Source organism: Temnothorax curvispinosus, unplaced genomic scaffold (assembly GCF_003070985.1).
Source record: "Temnothorax curvispinosus isolate PA1 unplaced genomic scaffold, ASM307098v1 QBEX01013816.1, whole genome shotgun sequence".
Classification (NCBI taxonomy): Eukaryota; Metazoa; Arthropoda; class Insecta; order Hymenoptera; family Formicidae; genus Temnothorax; species Temnothorax curvispinosus.
Genome location: NW_020223596.1, coordinates 16249 through 35322, shown reverse-complemented (window position 1 = coordinate 35322; position 19074 = coordinate 16249). Strand labels below are relative to the sequence as shown.

The 19074-nt window shown below is 35.6% G+C and overlaps 2 protein-coding genes across 2 annotated transcripts; both read right to left on the bottom strand.

Moving 5' to 3' along the window:
- Positions 1-1772: 1772 nt before the first annotated feature.
- LOC112463996 lies at positions 1773-3227 on the bottom strand. The gene is made up of 4 exons (XM_025030735.1): positions 3055-3227; positions 2479-2855; positions 2271-2403; positions 1773-1989 (listed from the first exon to the last, which is right to left on the bottom strand). The coding sequence occupies exons 2-4, from the start codon at positions 2735-2737 to the stop codon at positions 1773-1775; spliced, it is 609 nt and encodes a 202-aa protein (XP_024886503.1). The 5' UTR covers positions 2738-2855; positions 3055-3227.
- Positions 3228-3613: 386 nt separating this feature from the next.
- On the bottom strand, positions 3614-18821 carry LOC112463995. The gene is given in 25 exon segments (XM_025030734.1): positions 3614-3670; positions 3789-3997; positions 4317-6137; positions 6179-6264; positions 6841-7199; positions 7395-7756; positions 9615-9849; positions 10101-10401; positions 10584-10862; positions 10948-11085; positions 11190-11838; positions 11917-12082; positions 12337-12520; positions 12645-13051; positions 13163-13501; positions 13777-13874; positions 13993-14333; positions 14668-14994; positions 15529-15836; positions 16199-16514; positions 16581-16794; positions 17046-17309; positions 17380-17539; positions 17821-17971; positions 18673-18821. Coding segments are annotated over 25 exon segments (7920 nt in total).
- Positions 18822-19074: the final 253 nt, after the last annotated feature.

The following is a 19074-nucleotide window of genomic DNA, read 5'->3' as shown; positions in this document are numbered from 1 at the left end:
AAAATATAAAATATGTTTGATTAATTTTACTAAAATATATCTAAAATTTCAATAATTTTTCAAAATTTACCAATCTGCTTGGTAATTTTTATCACGTTGTTTGTAAAATGTCTTTTGCGCATACGTTTATTTTTTAATTATAAATAATTAACAATTTTGTTGTTAACTTTGTTAACTTAAAATCGTTAATGCTATTATATACAATTTTTTATGAGCAACAGGAAAATACACCTAAATAAAGCTATGACTCTTTTATTATATATACAAAAGATGATATACAGTTCTGCTATTTTTATACTTTCTAACATCTTTTATATATATATAATAAGAGTCATAGCTTTATTTCTGTGTATTTTCCTGTTGCTCATAAAAAATTGTATATAATATAATAGCATTAACGATTTTAAGTTAACAATGTTAACAACAATTTTGTTAATTATTTATAATTAAAAATTAAACGTATGTGTCTTGAAAGAGAGAGAGAGAGAGAGGCGATAAAGAGAAGCGTATATAATAAATAAATAAATAAATAAATAAAAATATATATAATATATAATTTATCGAATAGTTCAGAGAGTAAAGTTATTAAATATCAGACAAATATTCTAAATACGTCATCATATTAATCAAATTTTGATATTTATTAATCGCATAATGTGACAATCATTAAAATAGCATTAATGATTTTCTTGCATTTCGAAGTTATATATATGTGCTTTTCAACATACAAGATATATATAGCTGAATTCTTATCTTATACGACCCGAAGAAGTATTACAGTTAGCAATCTATATCATGCAAGGATATTACGAAATTTAAACTACTAAAACATTCTATCCATTTTAGCAAAATTAATATGAGTCGCAAATAATATATGTGTGATTTATTCATTTAAATATTCAATATTAAATAATTAATATTATATAGATATGCATATAATTAGGTTAAGCTGTAAAAATAATTTTTGTACTACAGATATTTTTACCATTAGAGTGTTCAGAAAAAAAATATTTGTCACATACGCCGGAAGTTATTTGAGATGTAATCCAAGATATTCTTTCTCTCTCTCTCTCTCTCTCTCTCTCTCTCTCTCTCTGAAGTTAATCATGAACCTGACAAGGCAGATATTTTTGAGGAAAGTCGCGCAGCATTCGTGTACTATTTTATCACCCTGTTCTATTACTGTTCTATATTCAATTACAAAATCGAACATGTGTGAATTATTTACTTAACGATATGTTAGTTTTTTGGGGTGAAACGTCATACAAATCAGGTCAAGAAAGATATGAATAAAGATATAAATAAGGAAATATCTAATCCGTTAATATTGTGAGAGCGTGGAAATATTAATATTTAAATATTTTTATTATTTCTCTGTGTTTTTAGTACTTGTCTTGGCATTTTACACAAACTATACACTATCGTTATATTTATCTTGTCATTTGTCTGACCATTGATCGCAAGTATTACTAATTAAACGTCACTTACCTTTCTGTATCTGTTTCCCAGATTGGTAAAATTCTTTTTGTCTGCTTTCGTTCAGTGAATCATCGCACCTGCGCGGCTTCGATTATTTCACTGTAATGCAGCTGCAGCAAAGAATGTAATAAACAAGCAACAATAGGAAATGCGCGTATGGGCCTCATTGGGCCCGATGAGGCAAAGCGCAAAGTCGTTAATAGTAGTATTCGGTTATTTACAAAAAATCTCCATCATTCAAATAGAACCGATATAAGATATTGACGACATTGCATAAAAAATGTCTGTTCTACTCACGTGCAAGGCAGACTCTTGCAATAATAACACTTAGCCAGCGGTCTCTTATGGTTGAATCTGTCTTTTCTACATTTGCACGGTGTTAGTCTACAAGTGCAGCCACTATGTCGGATTGGTATCGACTTTTGAATGGTGCTTTTATATACCTTTCTCGATTTACATCGGCAATTATTCGATGACTTGTTTCTAGGTGGTCTTTCTATTTCAGCGCGTCTAAACAACGATACAAAGATAGTCCAGCACAAGTATTTGATACTAGGATAACTATAGATAAGCTTCAAGCAGGAATTATTTGCTACTTTTGATCTATTAACAAAGAATTTTTCTATAATAAATGAAAATTGACTAAACAACACAAATAAATAAAAATATGCTCTATTTCGGCTAAATCTTTGCGCCAAGCCTTTTCAGAGTCTGTCTGATGCACCCTTATTTAAACAAGTAAAAAAAATCTTCGTTCAAGTAAATATATAGTAAAAGGTTCTTTTATATACTTGACACGATTCTCAATTTTTCCTTCTTCCTTTCTCTTATCTTGATTGACCAGCGATCTACAACAGCAAGGATTCCTCCAGCATCGTGCGCAGCATACGGATTCGCTCATCTTCTGCTGTAGTTCGTTCATCACTTCCGAGAAAATGTTTAACCGTTGATAAGGTAACTCCTCGGGACGTTGTCGCTTCGGCTTTTCGTAACACTGACATTCTTCGGTGGAATACGACCGAAAGTCCTCGGAGTTCCTCGCAAAATACCGCCTGATTTCCCTTTTTGGCTTCCAGCTGGTGACGCGAATCGTTCGATTCTCATCCGGTCTTCTGGCAATCTGTTCATAATCACGAGCGTGACCCTCGTCGTCTGGACAATTGCAAACATCTGACGGCAACCCGCAATACGAACACTTCCCGATCGGTCCTCTGCACGTGCATTTGTCTTGAGGATTATCACAGTACAGGCAAATCATTGTCCTCTTGCGGTTGCGGCCTTCCTTGATCTTGTGGCACCTTACCAGAGCGAATGTAGCACAACAACATTGATTTCTCGGTTTGCCGCAGTTAATGCAGCTCGCTTGTGATCCACACCTATCGAGAATGTTTCGGGAAATCATGACCAAGAGATTTACAAATCTATATTGAAGGATTATTTTTATCTCGGAATTATAATTAAAAAATATATCGAAATACTTAATTAATAAATATTTGCTAATTTGTATTTCATAAATGTATTCTTCTGAAATTATATAATACCGTATAGAAAATCTTATATTATTGTATCCCTTACTTGCATTTATTATTAATTCTTGAACAATTTCCACGCGTTACACACCACCTGCATTTGCATTCTTCATGAGAATGGCAACAGATCGTCGTTTTTCTAGACTTGTGTTCTTCCCGCTCTTTGCAACAACTCGTGCAGATACGCGAATTGATCACCCTTAAAGGTGATACATCACGAAATTTCGTTTTATCGATCTTCAAGCAACGTTTCAGATGTGGTGCGCAGGTGCATTGCATCGTCGATAAACGGCAACGCGTGCAATAAATTTTCTTCCGTTCGAATCTATTATCTTCGCACGGACCATCTTCGATAATGTTATTGCACTTTGTGCATTTGACAATGGAACATGAGTAATTATTCAAACTGAAAGCTAATTCGCGTTTACAAAGCGTGGATTTTTGTGGCTCCTTTTCCGATTTCTTCTGCGAGCAGGGCACATGGTCTTTCACACACTTGACAATTGAACACGAACGAGCACTCGGGTCGGAAGGTAGACCGCATTTACAAAGAATAGGCTTTTGTGACTCTTCTTCTGGTTTCTTTTGCGGGCAAGTAACATAAATCATTGTTGTTTCATCTCGAATATCTTTGGGAAGGTCTCTATCTTCATCAGCAACATCTTTTGGAGCGTCTTCAACACTTGTTTCAATTGTAGCAACACTCATCTCAAGCGCAATTGAGTCATCCGCTTTTATTTCTTCCGCGATCTCTGCAGGAGTATGTTCCTGTGAAATTACCTTTTCTTCTGGAATTCTTTCTTCTTCTTTTTCCTCTTGGTCGACATGATTAATTGTGATTATTTTAGCAGGAACAGATACTATTTCAGGCTCTTGGACTTTAGAATCAGTTGTCATTGTAGCTGGTAGAACATGTGATCTCTTCGCCGCGATGATACGCAGTAATTTAGGCATTGCTTGATCCGTTCTTTGAATATCTATCTTTTTCCCTGTGTCAAAAATTGTAAAATCAGTTATTGGTACAATCGGTTTTGATCTCACAAAAATATTTCTAATTATTTCTACAGGTAAAATTATTATTTTTAAATTAAATGCGCATTAAATTAATAGTGCTTAACGATAATTTTTATTTATACATTAAGATACTGTGTTATATTATTATGTGGTATTTAAATTTTAATTTAAGTAATGTTTCTTAGTGTAAGATGTTGCAGAAAATTTACGAAAACAATATTGAAAGTTTTGTAATTAAGTGTAAGTTGAGTTAATTATAATTTATTAATTATGATCAATTGTAATTTATTAATAATTTACCTTCGTTTGCAATCTCTGTTTGTGGTGATTTCATTGGTATAACCACTTTTTCAATAATCTCTTGCTGATCTTTTATATCACCAGTTTTATTTTCGGTTTCAAAAATATCGTCTTTTTTATCACCAGTGATTATTTTTCTCGCTTCAATTTTTCCCGTTTCTATTCTATCTGTAACGAGCGTCCTGCCACGTCTAATTACGTCAATTAATTTTTTAAACGATCGATGTAAAAGTGGCTCTTTCTGTTCGTGCTCAGTGGTTCCCATTTCTTTTGAAATATCTTGCCTCTCTTCTTTTTCTTTCGAGTTTTCTTGCGTTTCTTCTTCCAGTTGATCATTTTTGTTTGACGTTAAATTTTGCGTAAGATTATTCGATCGTTGAGAGTAATTTCTCATTGATCGATTAAGTGATCGCATTCTTTGCTGATTAACAAGAGTCTTCGATGTTTCCTTTACATTGGAATTCGAGACAAGATTCGAACGATCATAATCGTTTTGCCCACGTAATGTTGTAGAATGAACATTTTTTGACAATGGTTTAAAATCTTTAATCGATTCAACGGGAATTTGATGTAAATTTTTCGATTGATCATTTAAAGTCTCTTTTATTTGTTCATGTTGTTCTACATTAGCAGACTGTGGTCTTATAAAATTATTAAGAGCATCGTTGTCAGGCTCATTATTTAGTTTTACCGTTCTTGTATTTCCAGCATTCTCTTTCGGATCATTTAAGTTCGAGCTATTTATATTCTGTTCCGCAAGTTTATCCTTTGCATCGTTTAAGGATAATCTGTTAACATCGACTTGGTTGGCAAAGTTCGAATCGGGAATCTCCTTACAAATTGTTTCCTTTGGGGTGTCTTTGGAGTCAGGAAACGCCGTCCTGTAAACTATTACTTCTTCCGCAAGTCCATTCGGTTCGCCAAACACCGTCTTACAAACTGTGATATCTTCCGAAGGTTCTTCAGTAACGATATCGTTACAAACTCTTGTTCTCTTTGAAGGTTCTTCTGAATTTTCAAACTTTGTTCTGCATATGTCTTTCGAATGTTTCGCCAAATCCTTACAAGTTCGCGTGTTCTCGAAACGTGGAGCACTGAATGATGTCTCGCATATAGTTGTACTTTTGGCTAATTTTTTAGAAGGTGTTTGGCAAACGGATATTTTTTCTAGACACTCTACGACATTACATATGTTTTCAGGAAGCTCCTTCTCGACTCTGTCAACGTCCTTGCAACAATCTTCCTCCTCCTCCGCGATACAACTACACGTGGACCACTTTCGTGCCACTTGCTCTCTTTGGCAACTTGCGAGAGATTGTTGCAAAAGCTTATATCCCATCTGCCTCTTCGGGATATTGCTTCGATTTACCATCGACTCTTGGAGTATTTTATTTCGATATTTACAATTGTCTCTGAAACATTCTTTAGAATCTTCGCCGTACGCAGTGCAATCCGCGTAGATCGGTTTCGGTAACCATCTGCTGTCATCGACCGCACGGCATACAGTGTATTCGCTATCGTCTCCGCGATCACTATCGCGATCGTTATTTTTGCGATTATCCCTTCGTTCCACATTGGTACAAATCGCTCTCGACAGGAAGACATTACTGTCGTCCAGCCTCGTTCTCGCTTCCGAAGGATATATAGTGGTCCAAGATTGTGGGCGTCTGGTATTGTCACACGTGCTGAAACTTGAACACGGAACTGTAGAGTACGACGAATTCTGTTGGAGATCTATGTCGTTCGTATCTTTGTAATAGGAACCGTCTTTGGTCGATGAGGTCATGTCCTTGCACCAAACGTTTCCAGCGTTGACTTTGACATCTGCTTCCTCTTTGCCGCCCGCTTCGCTCGACTCCTTCCTGCTTTTTCCGTGTCGTGATATTTCGTTATCGTCGACGGTGTTATCGCTGCTCTTCTCATGAATAAAATTAGGTGATTGCTGAATTAGCAATTTCTTCCGTCTCTCTCTTATGCTGTTTATTAGCTTGCATGATGACGTTGTGCTAGCGCTAGTGCTTCTCGAATTAGATTTTTTGGTCACTGTATTGGAACTTGTATCCATGTGCAGTTGAGATCTCGATTTTATCCTGCCCTTCTCGTCCACACATGATCAGTTACAATTAATTATTAGATAGGTAATTATTATAATATTTATTAATAATATGTATTGTAATAGTATAATAAATTAGAATAATTATTATGGATTAATAAGTATTTTTACATAATTTATAATATATATCACTAAAATAATTATAATATAATAATTATGAATATAATTACAAAATAATTGATTTTAATATTGAAATTTCACTAATACTTTTGAGCTTTTACTTTGTTCATGAAACTGTTATTGTTCATATTGGGGTTTATTAATTAACACTTTTAAATCTTTATAATATTAATAATAATAAACATAATGAATGTATTTTTATGTAAAAATCAATTCTTTAACATATTCTGTATAATCTGGATACTTTATTTCAATTATTATATTTGATGCAAAAGATTATTTGACAAACTGACCTGGTTTTTATCATTAGTCTCCGAGCAAATATAAATATTAACATTTCCGGTCATTCTGCGATTATCGGTGTTCGGGTTATTCGCTGATTTCGAATGCTTTTTGCTTTTTCTTTCACCGCTAACTTTATTTTTTACAGGTAACGGTATTGCACTCTTGTATATTTTTGTACACGGATATGAAATGTCATGTTTGGATAAATTATTACATCGCCGTGAAGCGTGACTTGTAGTTTGTCGATTAATACAAACGTTGGGCAATTTTTTACAATGTTCTTCCAGCACAGGAGATTGACACATATCGGATATTTCTTTGGGTTCTTCTAAACGCGATAAAATTTGCTTTTTCTCTTCCTATTTCAAAGAAATTTTTATTCTTGTTTTACTAATTAATTTTTTCACAAAAAAAAACAAGTTACGAAAGACGGAAAACTTTTGTCGATTTTATCGTTTAATCTACCATCATTTAATTTTATTTTTATACGAAAGGTATAAAATATCTAGAGAAAAATTCTAAAGGTACGTTGTGGATACTTGCATCGTAGATACCATTGAACACTTTACAAGAGTTTGCACAGCATCTTTAATAGAATTGTTGATCCGTTTGATGGAATCGTTTATTTCTTTGTTGATCATCTCACTCAGCCTTGTTGGACTGATATTTTCGTCGCGCGCGAGTAACTTCTTTTTCGCTGATATATCCACGTAAGTCTCTCGCTTGATCCTTTCTTTTCCGCACGTTTCCAAAGTGCACGCGCAATTCGCCTCCGGCATCCTCTTATCATTTTCTGCCTTATTTTCCACCTCCTGTTCTCTCATGATATCTTCTCCTTTCTCTTCGGCCACGCTAAAGCTTTCAAAGCTTCTCTCCTACCTGCTTTCGGCTGATCGGCGAAAACCGACGTATCGATTCCCCCGACGTGAAAAACCGATGGTCTTTACGTCGTGAAAAGGGTAAGCTACATTTGCACTGCGCAAAAGTATCTTTTGTGCGGGAAATACCGTGCTCTATCTCTTGAGTCTTTAAATCCTCTGTCGGCTGAGAATCTACTGCTTTTCCGCTCGCTTCGATTTTTAACCCTAATCGTTTCTGCCTGTATAAGCTTCTTAGCCCCATTATCGTTTCTCATGATGCATGTTTCCTTCAGCCTTGTTATTGTACAAATATATAACGCACCGTTCTTATTTTTATTTCTTTCACTTTTAGAAATGCTTACATTCTTTGTCATTAGGCTACAATCATTCATACTTGAAAATTTGAGCTACTCGGTTAAGTGTCACGTCATACTGTCATTGAACGACACTCGACAGTATATTATCTTGCAATGACAAAAGAAACATTTATTGCGCTTTTCATTTTTATAGCGTATGAACCTTTGACTATTAATACCCGAGTTATTCGATTTTCGATATGGATTTTTTCACTATATTCCGGAATCTCATAATTTAATTACTTTATAAAAATAATATTCTACATAGTTCAAAGATTAACAAAGAGTATATCTGTTATATCTCTCAAAACGCATTTTTAATTATTGGAAACGTTTGTAAATATGGCAATAATCAGAAATGCAGTTTGAAGAAAAAAGAAAGTTATCGAACTTGTTCCTAATAAGGACTTCGATTTCTACCTTGCCGTCATCCTTTTTTGTTTCGATAGTGTGTACATACTCACAGGAAATCGGCCGATACATTATTCACGTAGCTTGTTGATCGCATTTCCGATGGTCACGACTTTCGAAATCCTTCGTGATTTACGAGCGTTCTCAATTTGCCTGTGAAAAATGTATTATACGGTCGTCTTTAAGGGTTCCGCGTTAGTAGATGGATTCTGATGATTCTCGTCCAATAACTCGTGTCTATATCGAGTGTATTAATTAATCGTTAAGCTGTAGTGGTATTTAGTACCACCGATAAGAAATCTGTTGTTTGCTTTTCTGGTAGTCGCTGCACTTGTTTTCAGACGGATACTTCAGCGCAGCTGCGTGTTATTCGGTTATTCACGTATGAATTATTGCACTCGCATGTAATACGCGAATGCAAATAGTGCGATTTTTTTGTATCAGTTCTGACAAATATTTAACACATTGCTCCATAACATAACTCGCAACAGACATTTGGCAAGCGATATCGTCAGCAATCAGTAATTATTTTTTAATTTGATAATATTCCAAAATGTCAAGTTTACTTAATTAGACTCTCTTTTTTTTAATATAAAGTCTGTCGAATTTTAATATTTAAAACTGAATTACAAAGTGAAGTTTTAGTTATTCAGATAATTTCACAAACAACTTTAATATTTAGATAATACCAGATAACCCGATTGCAAAATTTCTTTATTTTATATTTTATTACATAACACATTTACGAGATATCAACATTGTTATCTGTTTCATCGGCCGAAGTCGAAACATCAAATTGACGATGTTCACAAGAATAACTGCAAATCGATGACGTTTCGCTAAACGACTCGCTTTGAAATCTTTGCGTTGCTTCATATATTGTAGTACACTGTTCTTCTCTCTTGTGTTTATCACATATTGGCTACATACAAACATTAATTACAACACTTAATTACATAATATTCAAACATAAAGCATTTATGCACTAAATGGCCGAAGAGCGTAAATTAATTTCAAATTGTTTGAGCTTTCATAGTGGAAGCCAATGTACGACTGAATATTTCATACTTAACTGCAATTTACGCGCGCAAATCCACTTTAACCGGTCTAATCCCAGCTGAATTTCTCGCGAATAAAGTTTCATTTACCTTAAACCTGTTAACAACTTTCTCAAACTTCGGCGTCATCGTAAACCCACCACGGTCCTCATTTTTGGGAGGGAACAATTGTTTCAAATCTTTACATTTGTCTGCGCTCCGAGATAAAGATATTAGAGGTCTCTCAGCCGCTATCACTTTCTCCCGAAACTCACGCACCACGTCTTTGAAGGTTTGCGTTTCTTGATACGGAAGGGTATTCCCCTCTGTCAGCTTCGTGGAGACCTTGGAATATATCATATCGAAACGGAGAGAGATACTCTATATCTTTAACCTTTCATTCTTACAGTAACCACACATTGGTATGTAATCATGTTAAAAATACTTTCCGTTGCCAACAATCACATGGCAACAAATATATTAAGATTCAATTAGAAGAAAAATTAATTAAGTTATATTAGCATATTACTGAGTACGATAGGGTTTAAGAATTTTGATTTTTCAGATAATATGAAAGTCAAAATAATTTTTCTTACTGAAGTTACTCTGCTGACGGCTTCGTGAGCATCGCACATTACAGAGGTACCGCATGCCTGATCCCTCGATTTGGTACTCGAAGAAGAATCCCTCGTGCTTCGAAGAGCGCTCAAAGCCGTCCATCTTCTAGCTTCTCGTTCCTGAATTAATCTCATTCTATCGTGTTCCTTTAGCTCTTCTATTAAACCTGGCGTTTGATATGCAGGTAGATATTGTTTCAACATAGGTACCTCCAATCTGGTTTCGCGCACATTAACGTTGTATCTTCTTTTTATTTGCTGCGGTTTCTTTTCCAATGATCTATAATTATTACAAAAAAGCTAAATTTTTTTTAATTCTAAAACTTGTAATATTCTTAAATCTCATTTTGTCCGTAGTATCTTATTTTTATAAGCTGTAACAAACACATAGAATGTAACTTGAAATTTTAGTTGTGTAAATATCTCTATTTTTTCTGTAATAAGATTCACATATAAACGTACTCATTACATGACCTCGAAACTTTTTCTTGATCCCAATAATCTTGACAGTAAACTATTTGCTCAGGTGCCTTAAATTGCGACTGAACTTGACAAGACCAGACTTTTGGTTTGTTTGTAGACTTCAGATCGTACTTCATATCATCTCTCCTACTTTGAGTCTCTTCCTGGTCGCGAAGGTTGCATTGAGTTTGACGATTTTTGTTTAATTCAGCCACTGATCTTAATGCAGGAGTAACTCTTGTCTGTCTTCGAACGTCATCAGGATGCCATTCTGCGCGACTCGCACAGACTTCTGCATGCTGTGTACTATCAAGTCATCGATGTTAAAAACTACATGTATAAAAATACAATACTTGTGTGTTACCTGGGATGTCTATGAGTAAACGCATCACGACTGTAAATATTTTCCCGTTTTCTGTTATAAAGCTTTTCTTTAATCAGTGTTGCCTTATTGCAAAAGTAAGACTTTTGTTTTCCTCGTGGTAAACTACCATCAGATTCTCTTATATATAATAACATTATAGAATTATATTTTTGTAATAGATTAAGCAGATTAACTAATTTTAAAAATCTTTTCTTTTATTATATTTTATCTTTTTATATTACCTCTGCTTACGATGTTTATATTTGTCGATCCACTTTTCCTGTTTTCTTTCCTTTTTCTTCCTTTCCTTTTCCAAGCCAGCTGCTCTGCCAATACGCGACATCTTATCGTGCCTTTTGTATTTTTCAAATTTTCGCAGATTCATTTGAATATTTTTTTCGGATACTGCCGCAGGTTTTCTATTTTTATGCGCAAAAACCTGCACATTTTTTGGTACCATTTCAATACCTTCCTCAAATTCCGTCGCTTTTCTATCGTCAACACGTATTTCCGCCGTTCCCGATTGCTTCGTTAATTTTTCCACGGCAGGTTTTTCACGTCTTTTTACTTGGCACGTGACGCCGTACAACTCTGAACTAGCTAGCGGATCGTACAATCGAGCTTTATCATTTGCTACCGAAGTCGACGCCATTACTTTTTCTCTAGCTTTTTTCTCTCTGGCTAATTCTTCAACTTGTTCCTTTTTGGTAAAGTATTTTCTTACACTTTTTTCTTCTACAGTATTATTTGACTCCGCAAATGCTCTGCTATTTTTCGCTAATGATTTCCTTCGATCATTTTCGACTAGAGCTTTCTTTGGAACTCTTGTTTTGTCTGTTTCACTGTCTATCGATGTTTCTTCCATAGTGACAATTTCTTCTGTTTTCTTTTCTAAAAATCAGACAAGTATGCTACTTGATTGAATATTCTGTCCCTTTCTTCGTAAAATTCTAAAGCAAAAGATACTACCTTGATCGGATCTTTCCCAATCAGTAGCCAGCCATTCCTTATCTGTTTCTGACATTTCGTTCGTTTTAGATGTTTCACTACTTTGTTCTGTAATGGCACTCATATTCGATTGGCTTCTGCTATCTTTAACATCGCAGGATATTTGCGACGTGCACGAGCAAGAAATCTAATTAATATTAATATAAAAGTAAATATCAAATTATAGGAATGAGGGTAACTATTTCAGTAAAAAAAATATTAAATGACATATAAAAAAATCATAGAGCAAATTTATTCAAATATTTACATCCGTTTTTATCAAACGATACAAATATAATTTCAATTTTTAAAAATTTCACAATATTTTTAAATATCAATATCTTTTTCGATACTGATCCCAGAGAATTAAGGTTGTCATTGAAATAAAAACGATAAGTATACTTGAGCGTAGTTGTCACTAGTGACGTTCCATTTATCTCTCTTCTGATTGTCGATGTTGGATATTCTAGTATCTGATAAAATATTAATGCGGTCTGTCGAACGAATGCATCTCCGCTTCGATTGAGAATCTTTAATCTCGTCTACTACAAAATACGCCGTATCCTTCGAAATCGGCTGCAGATATCTACGAATTACATTGTGTATGACATTAGTACTATATTGAAAAATATCTACGTATTGTATATATTAAAGCTTTCACATTTGTTGTGTAATAATATTTATCTTAGACTGCTACAGTTTTGCTATACCTTGGTAATTCTTTCGTTGCAAATTTCTTCTCGTGAGGATGTCTCAGTTTTGCATCGTCAGCTCCTATGTGAGAATCCGGTTGGCGACAGATCGTCCCGCGTCGTGCACGATGTGAATCATAATTTCTGCTGTAAATATTATCCCCGGAATCGTCATGATCTGAGATGATTTGCAAACAATCTACTTGCCGTTCGTGCGCCTTTAAGAGCGCGCGCCGTTCGTTTTCTTCGTCGGAGGCAGACGAGGAAACGGAGGAAGAGCCCTTACGCTTCGCGTCCTTTTTCGTAACTCGAATTCGTCGATACATTCGTACAGGCGAGGTAGATTGATTTCCAGAAAGCATCCGTGCTATTTTATCCAGGAGAGACGGTTTTCTCGTTCGCCATTCGCCGTCGCTATCGGTCGTCTGAAAGGAAACGAAAATTCACCGTAAACGATCGACGCAGAAATTACTGATTAAAAATAAAGTGGAAGGAATACGCCAGCGAGATAGCGAGGAAGTTATTTCACCGCGTACCGTTCTCTTGCCGAGCCAGGATATTTTCGTGAGTGCAGCAAGGATTCTTCCTATGTGACTACTTCGTTTTCTTGCTTTGCCAGTGCCGTCCTTTAAGAGTAATTCCTTTGAGCCGTCGTCCATCTCAATGTGAATTACCTCTTCCTCATCTAGCTCCTCCGTAGAGCAGGATTCGGTGTCGGCTATCGACGTAGACGAGCTGGAATCGTCCTTGCGCGGGGAAGCGCAGGATTTCCTTTTCAACCTGGTACGAAGTCTCCTACGAGCTCTCAGCATGAAGCAGGACGTCGGATCCTCACTGCTCGAAGTAATGTCCTTTACCAATGGCTCATTGAAAATCTGAATCGGACATTTACTGCTCAATTCTTATTGACATCGCTTGTTGAAACCAATTTTTTTTTCTTATTATTGACATAATTTAAATTTGAGTTTTGATTAAGATATCTTAAGAAGTCGACAATTTATTTATATTTGATCTAACAATCGTGATATGTAAAATTCACTTTAAAAAGTTTGTTACTTACTTGCATTAAAATTATCTTTGTAAAAAGTCTTTCACCTTAGTTCTTTAAAATAAATTAAAATGTTTTCATAAGAGTTGTGCAATGCCTTACTTGAATCGTAACATCTTCTCTTATTCTCTGCGCTTCGATGTCTTTGAACGGCGTTCTCCGACGCTCGATTTCGATCTCTCGTGAGCCTTCTTGATAAGCTGGCACAGATATTAATAATTATTTTTACTGGGGATTCGTGAAATAAATTACGTGCATTTGAAAGCATGCGTTTGTAGTAGAAATATGGTGCAGAATGCAGATAGGTGATGTACATACTATAACTGTAGACCGAATCAGAACTACTTTCACCGATATCATCGTCCGTTTGCACTGCTTGATCCTTCTTTTCTACAATTATTCTTTCAATTCTTTCTTCTTTCCTTTCTTCAGATATTCTTCTTTCCGGTATTTTTTTTTCCAATATTTTTTCTTCCGACACTCTTTCTTCCGCTATTATTTCTCCTGGTTCTCTTATTTCCGGCATTTCTTTTTCTTCTACTTCTTCTTTTGTCTCTTTCTCAGGTTTTTCTTCTACAATTGGTTCTTCTTTTTCATCGATATAAGTACTTATTGGTACAGGTTCCTTTTTCGCGATTAATTGATCATCCGATGAATCTCTAATTCATTAGAAAAGATTGCGAATAATTACTGCATAGTTTTAATAATATATTTTAAATATAAAAATATAAATGTTTCTTTAAATTATAATTAAATGGCATGATTATTTTCATGAAATAATTTATTCAGAAGAGAAAGACAATAAAATACTTTTCAGCATCTATAAATATAAAAACAAAAACAAATATAGCTTTACAAAGACTTGATATATTTGTGCACTATATTTAAAAATATTTATATTAATATACATTGCTCGTAATACATAATAGCGTATTACTTTCATTCTCGTGTTCTGTAAACTCTTGTGTAACATGATTTATTGCTAAAACTCACCTTTCCTCGCTAATGTCCGATAAATCGCCATACTCGATGGGCGATCGGCAAATCGTGCAGAGATTCTGCAAGTCCCCGAAGCATTGGATACAGAACAAACCGACGCAGCCTGGCGTGGCGCATTTAATGTGCGGTTCCTGATCGGAACGTTCCACGGCGCCGCACAGGAGACACACGTTCTGCTTTCGGGGGAACAATTTGTTCAGGAAAGGGCAGATCGCCAGGCATCGTTCTCTGAACGTGACTCTCTCGATTCTCTCGCCCTCGGTCATGCCGAACTTGCGGCGCAACTGGCGTCGTGCAAATTTCAGAAAGCTTCCCCTCGATCTGCACGAATTGAAACCGTTAACTAAACGCAGTACGTTGTATGTTCGCAATTTATATTGTGTGCAAAGTAAACGGAAGGAAACTAAACAACACTGAGGAAAAAATACTTGAAAATTTATTTGTGGAATATAAGGTTTATTTCGAAGAAATAAATCTCACTTGTGGAATGTAAGGTTTATTTCTGCGAAATAAATCTTATATTCCACAAGTGAGATTCCGTTCTATTCCATTTATATTCCACAAATAAATTTTTAAGTTTTTTTTCAGTGAACAAATTGCACGATAAAGCGAAAATCGTTACTTTAATGGAATTTAATATTTAAACAAATTTTTTTAAAACATTTTACTACGAAATCTTGTTAGATTTTAATATTCATAGTTAAAAGTGGCGAAGTGTACCTTTAATGTAATCAACCAACATCAACCTTTAATAATATTTTATGAAACAACCAGCATAAAACTTTGTTGCAAGTAGTATAATCTGATATCTGTGTGCCGGTCGGTTACTTCATTAGCTAATTGAAAGTGCATTACCTAATTATATGATTATACAACCAAGCGGCTCTTTGCTTAGCTCTTTCCGGATGATATTTACACATCACGACATGTCGCAGCCGCAATCCATATGGTTCAAATATTGCCATGATCCAGCAGAAGATGATCAACGTCACAATTTGCGTGTACCGATCTAGATCCGGTGGGATGGGATCTGGGAGGCAGGGCGTCACATCGATCTCCGTATCCTTCGCGTGCGGCGTGAAGGCTTTCACGATGCTTCGATAAAGGTCGGCGAGATAACCGTCACCAGACACATAGACGCCCACGAAATTGGGTCGTTGGACCTAGAAATCGATATATACGTTCCGCCATTATATTACCTTCTATCGTGATTATTCTACGCCGCGGTACATATCCGACCACCGATTGTCGATATTCCCGCACTCCACGCAAATTTCGATAACAAAATTGCGGTTCTAAGCTAACATAACATTCAATCGATTCAGTTTGCGTAATATACGTTAACTGTGATTTAATTCTTCAGGGATGTCTTTCTGTTGCTAATCATCAATTTAAAATAGTTATTTACCGTTTGTCATGTTTGTCGCGAGAGATAATTATAACAAGGTAGGAAAAGCTCTAGATATCATAAATAAAATGTTTGAAGCATACATTATTTTCTAATTAATATTAGTCATCAAGATACCTTTGTTTCGATCCGTCCGTGATACCTAATAGTGCTAAGAATCCAATAAAGACTGTAGTCCGCCATCATATGGATGCAGATTTTGAATGTTGTTAAGCCCAGAAAGACGGCGGATTTTGCGAGCTTAATTTTTTCTACCTTGATCAACGTGACGGACGTCAGCGGGATATATTGATTTCTCTCGCGACGGTTTAATGGCAGAATGGTCTCCTTATCCTGACGTGTTCTTATTAGATCGATAGTGCGCAGATCATCCGTCAGGTATCGGTTATCGAAGCGTTCGCTTGTCAGCCATTTGTGTCGATAATGCAAGATCCTGGAAAATGTGTTCCAAAATACCTCAGGTTTCAAAGTATCAAAATAACGTCTTAATAAATTTCACCTTAGCAGCATGAAGAAAATGAAGAAAGTGGTCATGAAGCTCATCCAGTCGAAAACGGCTAGAAATCTATCGGTCCTCGATCGTACCTCGGTAATTATACCAGTCGATACGTCTTCGAGGGCTTTACTTTGGTTCGTCTCAAAATGGAAGGAATGCGAGAATTTTACTTTAACGTAGAACATTGCTTTTACATGGCGAGTAAACCTTTTGATTTCTATGTAAGCAAGAGATATTTTAAATCAGAGAAAAATATAAAGAGCTTACCAATATTATGTTAATGGAAGAATTTATGAATTTATAAAACAATTAAATGTTTTAGGAATATTTAAAATCGTAAATAAATTGTATTTGAGTAAATTTCTAAATTCTTGATATTTACAGGGATTTGGAAATTTTCAAAAATTTGTTGTACATAAACTCTTTCTTCCAAAAACACTTTCATATAGATTTCCAATCTTGACATACTCTTCCGTACGGCGTTAACTATAGTATCGGCGACATAAGACACGAGCATGCAGATGAAGTCCAGAGGTTTCACTACGTAACACAAGGCGCCGACGACGTACGCCAGATTGCAAATCCCACCGAAAAGGGGACCGAGCTTCGCTTTGCAGTCAGTAACCGCGCCCTCAAAGACACTCTGACACCTGTCGAACGGCGTGCCCAGCTTCTTGTTGCAGATATTCACGATGCTGCCGAGCCATTGAAAAACCGACGTGATCACTCTCACTGAAAGATACGTTTTTCAAGTTACGAAGATCGATTATCCCGCGAAGCCAAGGGGAGTACGTTGACTCACGTATACTAAGCACAAGTCGCTTGATAGCCACGAGAGTCCGCTTAATCTTCCTCACGACCACCTTCACCGTCTTTATTACTTTCGATATCGCGTCTCTCAGAGCGTAGAAGGGTTCTTTTATTAAGTCAACTACGTTTTTCACGGCTTGTTTTAATTGCTCCTACGTATGTGTGTTTTTTTATGATTTACATTAGTAATGACAATTTCAAACAACGACGGCAAATCAAAAAACATAATCATATAAATTATATCTTATGAATTCGAAAATGTGCAATGGAAATGCAACGGATTGCGGAACCAACGATATGTATGAACGTTCAAGTCTTTTATCGGCTAAACAAAAGATCTAATTATGGGCAGAACCATTCAAGGATTCAAGGATTGGTAGGCATTTATAGACATAAGTGGAATACGTAAACAAACTCACCTGTTAAAGCTTACCTGTCCACAGACTAAAGACTCCGAAAGGACACTAATATTATGCAAGATATTCTTTGCCGGTCCAGTAAGTGTTAGAATAAAAGCATAGGCCATCAAGGCCTGTCTGCCACGTTTAGAAAAGAATTGCGGCAGCAATAGAAATACAATGCATCTATGTAAATGTTGACATACATTTGTAGAAAAATGCAATAAAGAAGATAGAACTATGAAATACAATAGAAGTTAAAAACACCAAGGTACGATTTTCATTTTTTTTTTGTTTTTAACTAATTAAAATCTTAATCTTAATATACTTAAAATATGCTATAGCCTATATAACTTTCATATTTATATTATTGAAGTTCACGCAAATTTACCTTACACGACGAGAAAACGCCAAACCGAGCGTGAGAATCACTCCAAGGGCCGAGCAGAGCATCGTGGCAGACGAGAGAGTAAAACTCAGTTGAATCACAAAGAACACAAAGAACATGTATGTAAGAAATATGCCGCCCAAGAATCCAAACACGCTCTTCAGAATGTAATTCTCGAGCGAACCGTCCATACGAAGAAGCCTCGCCTTTTTGTAAATCCATGTATGCTTTATGGGGGAAATTATTCGGCTCCAGAAATGATCCAGCTTCTTTCTGCATCTATTGAGATATGATTACGCGTAATAACTTGACAATAAAAAATAGTAATACGTTAAAATAAAACATTGGAGCATAAAATAAAAAGTGTCATCAAAATTCTGATAAAAAGCAGAGAAGAAAAAGAGAGAGAGATACGTATGATATAATAAATGTTAGAGAGTAGAATTAAGAGTAAAATTAATATTGATCGGTCGGATAACGAGTTAATGGCCAGGCTCACTTTAATCTCTTTCGTCGGAGACGCTGCTTGAAAGTCAGCCGTGGCTCGACACCCTCGGAGATCTCGATCGATCTCAATTTCTCATCTTCGTATCTTAACCTGGCTTTCTCGAGCTTTCTAGCTTTGAGAACCAATTGAAAAAACGCCATGGTCTCATTCAATTACTTTATCTAATCCTCTATTCTATTTCATACGTCTCTTATGAATTATATTAACTATTCTATAGCTAATGAGTAATTACGATGAAAATGTCACTGAACGTCATGGTTCTAGCATAAACTGAAGTTTCGAGCAACTGGAGCAACTGGCATTCGTTCGCATTGTGATTCTTCGTTGTTTCATCCATAAATCAACTGTATACATGCATTTATCTAGAAATTTGTAAGAATCGATTTTTTCTTG

Coding starts and splice junctions, on each gene's coding strand:
- LOC112463996 (XM_025030735.1), bottom strand. CDS start 2,737: ATGATTTGCCTGTACTGTGATAATCCTCAAGACAAATGCACGTGCAGA. Junction 2,404..2,478: donor GTCGTATTCCACCGAAGAAT/GTCAGTGTTACG, acceptor TTTTCTCGGAAG/TGATGAACGAACTACAGCAG. Junction 1,990..2,270: donor AAAATTGAGAATCGTGTCAA/GTATATAAAAGA, acceptor ATCGTTGTTTAG/ACGCGCTGAAATAGAAAGAC.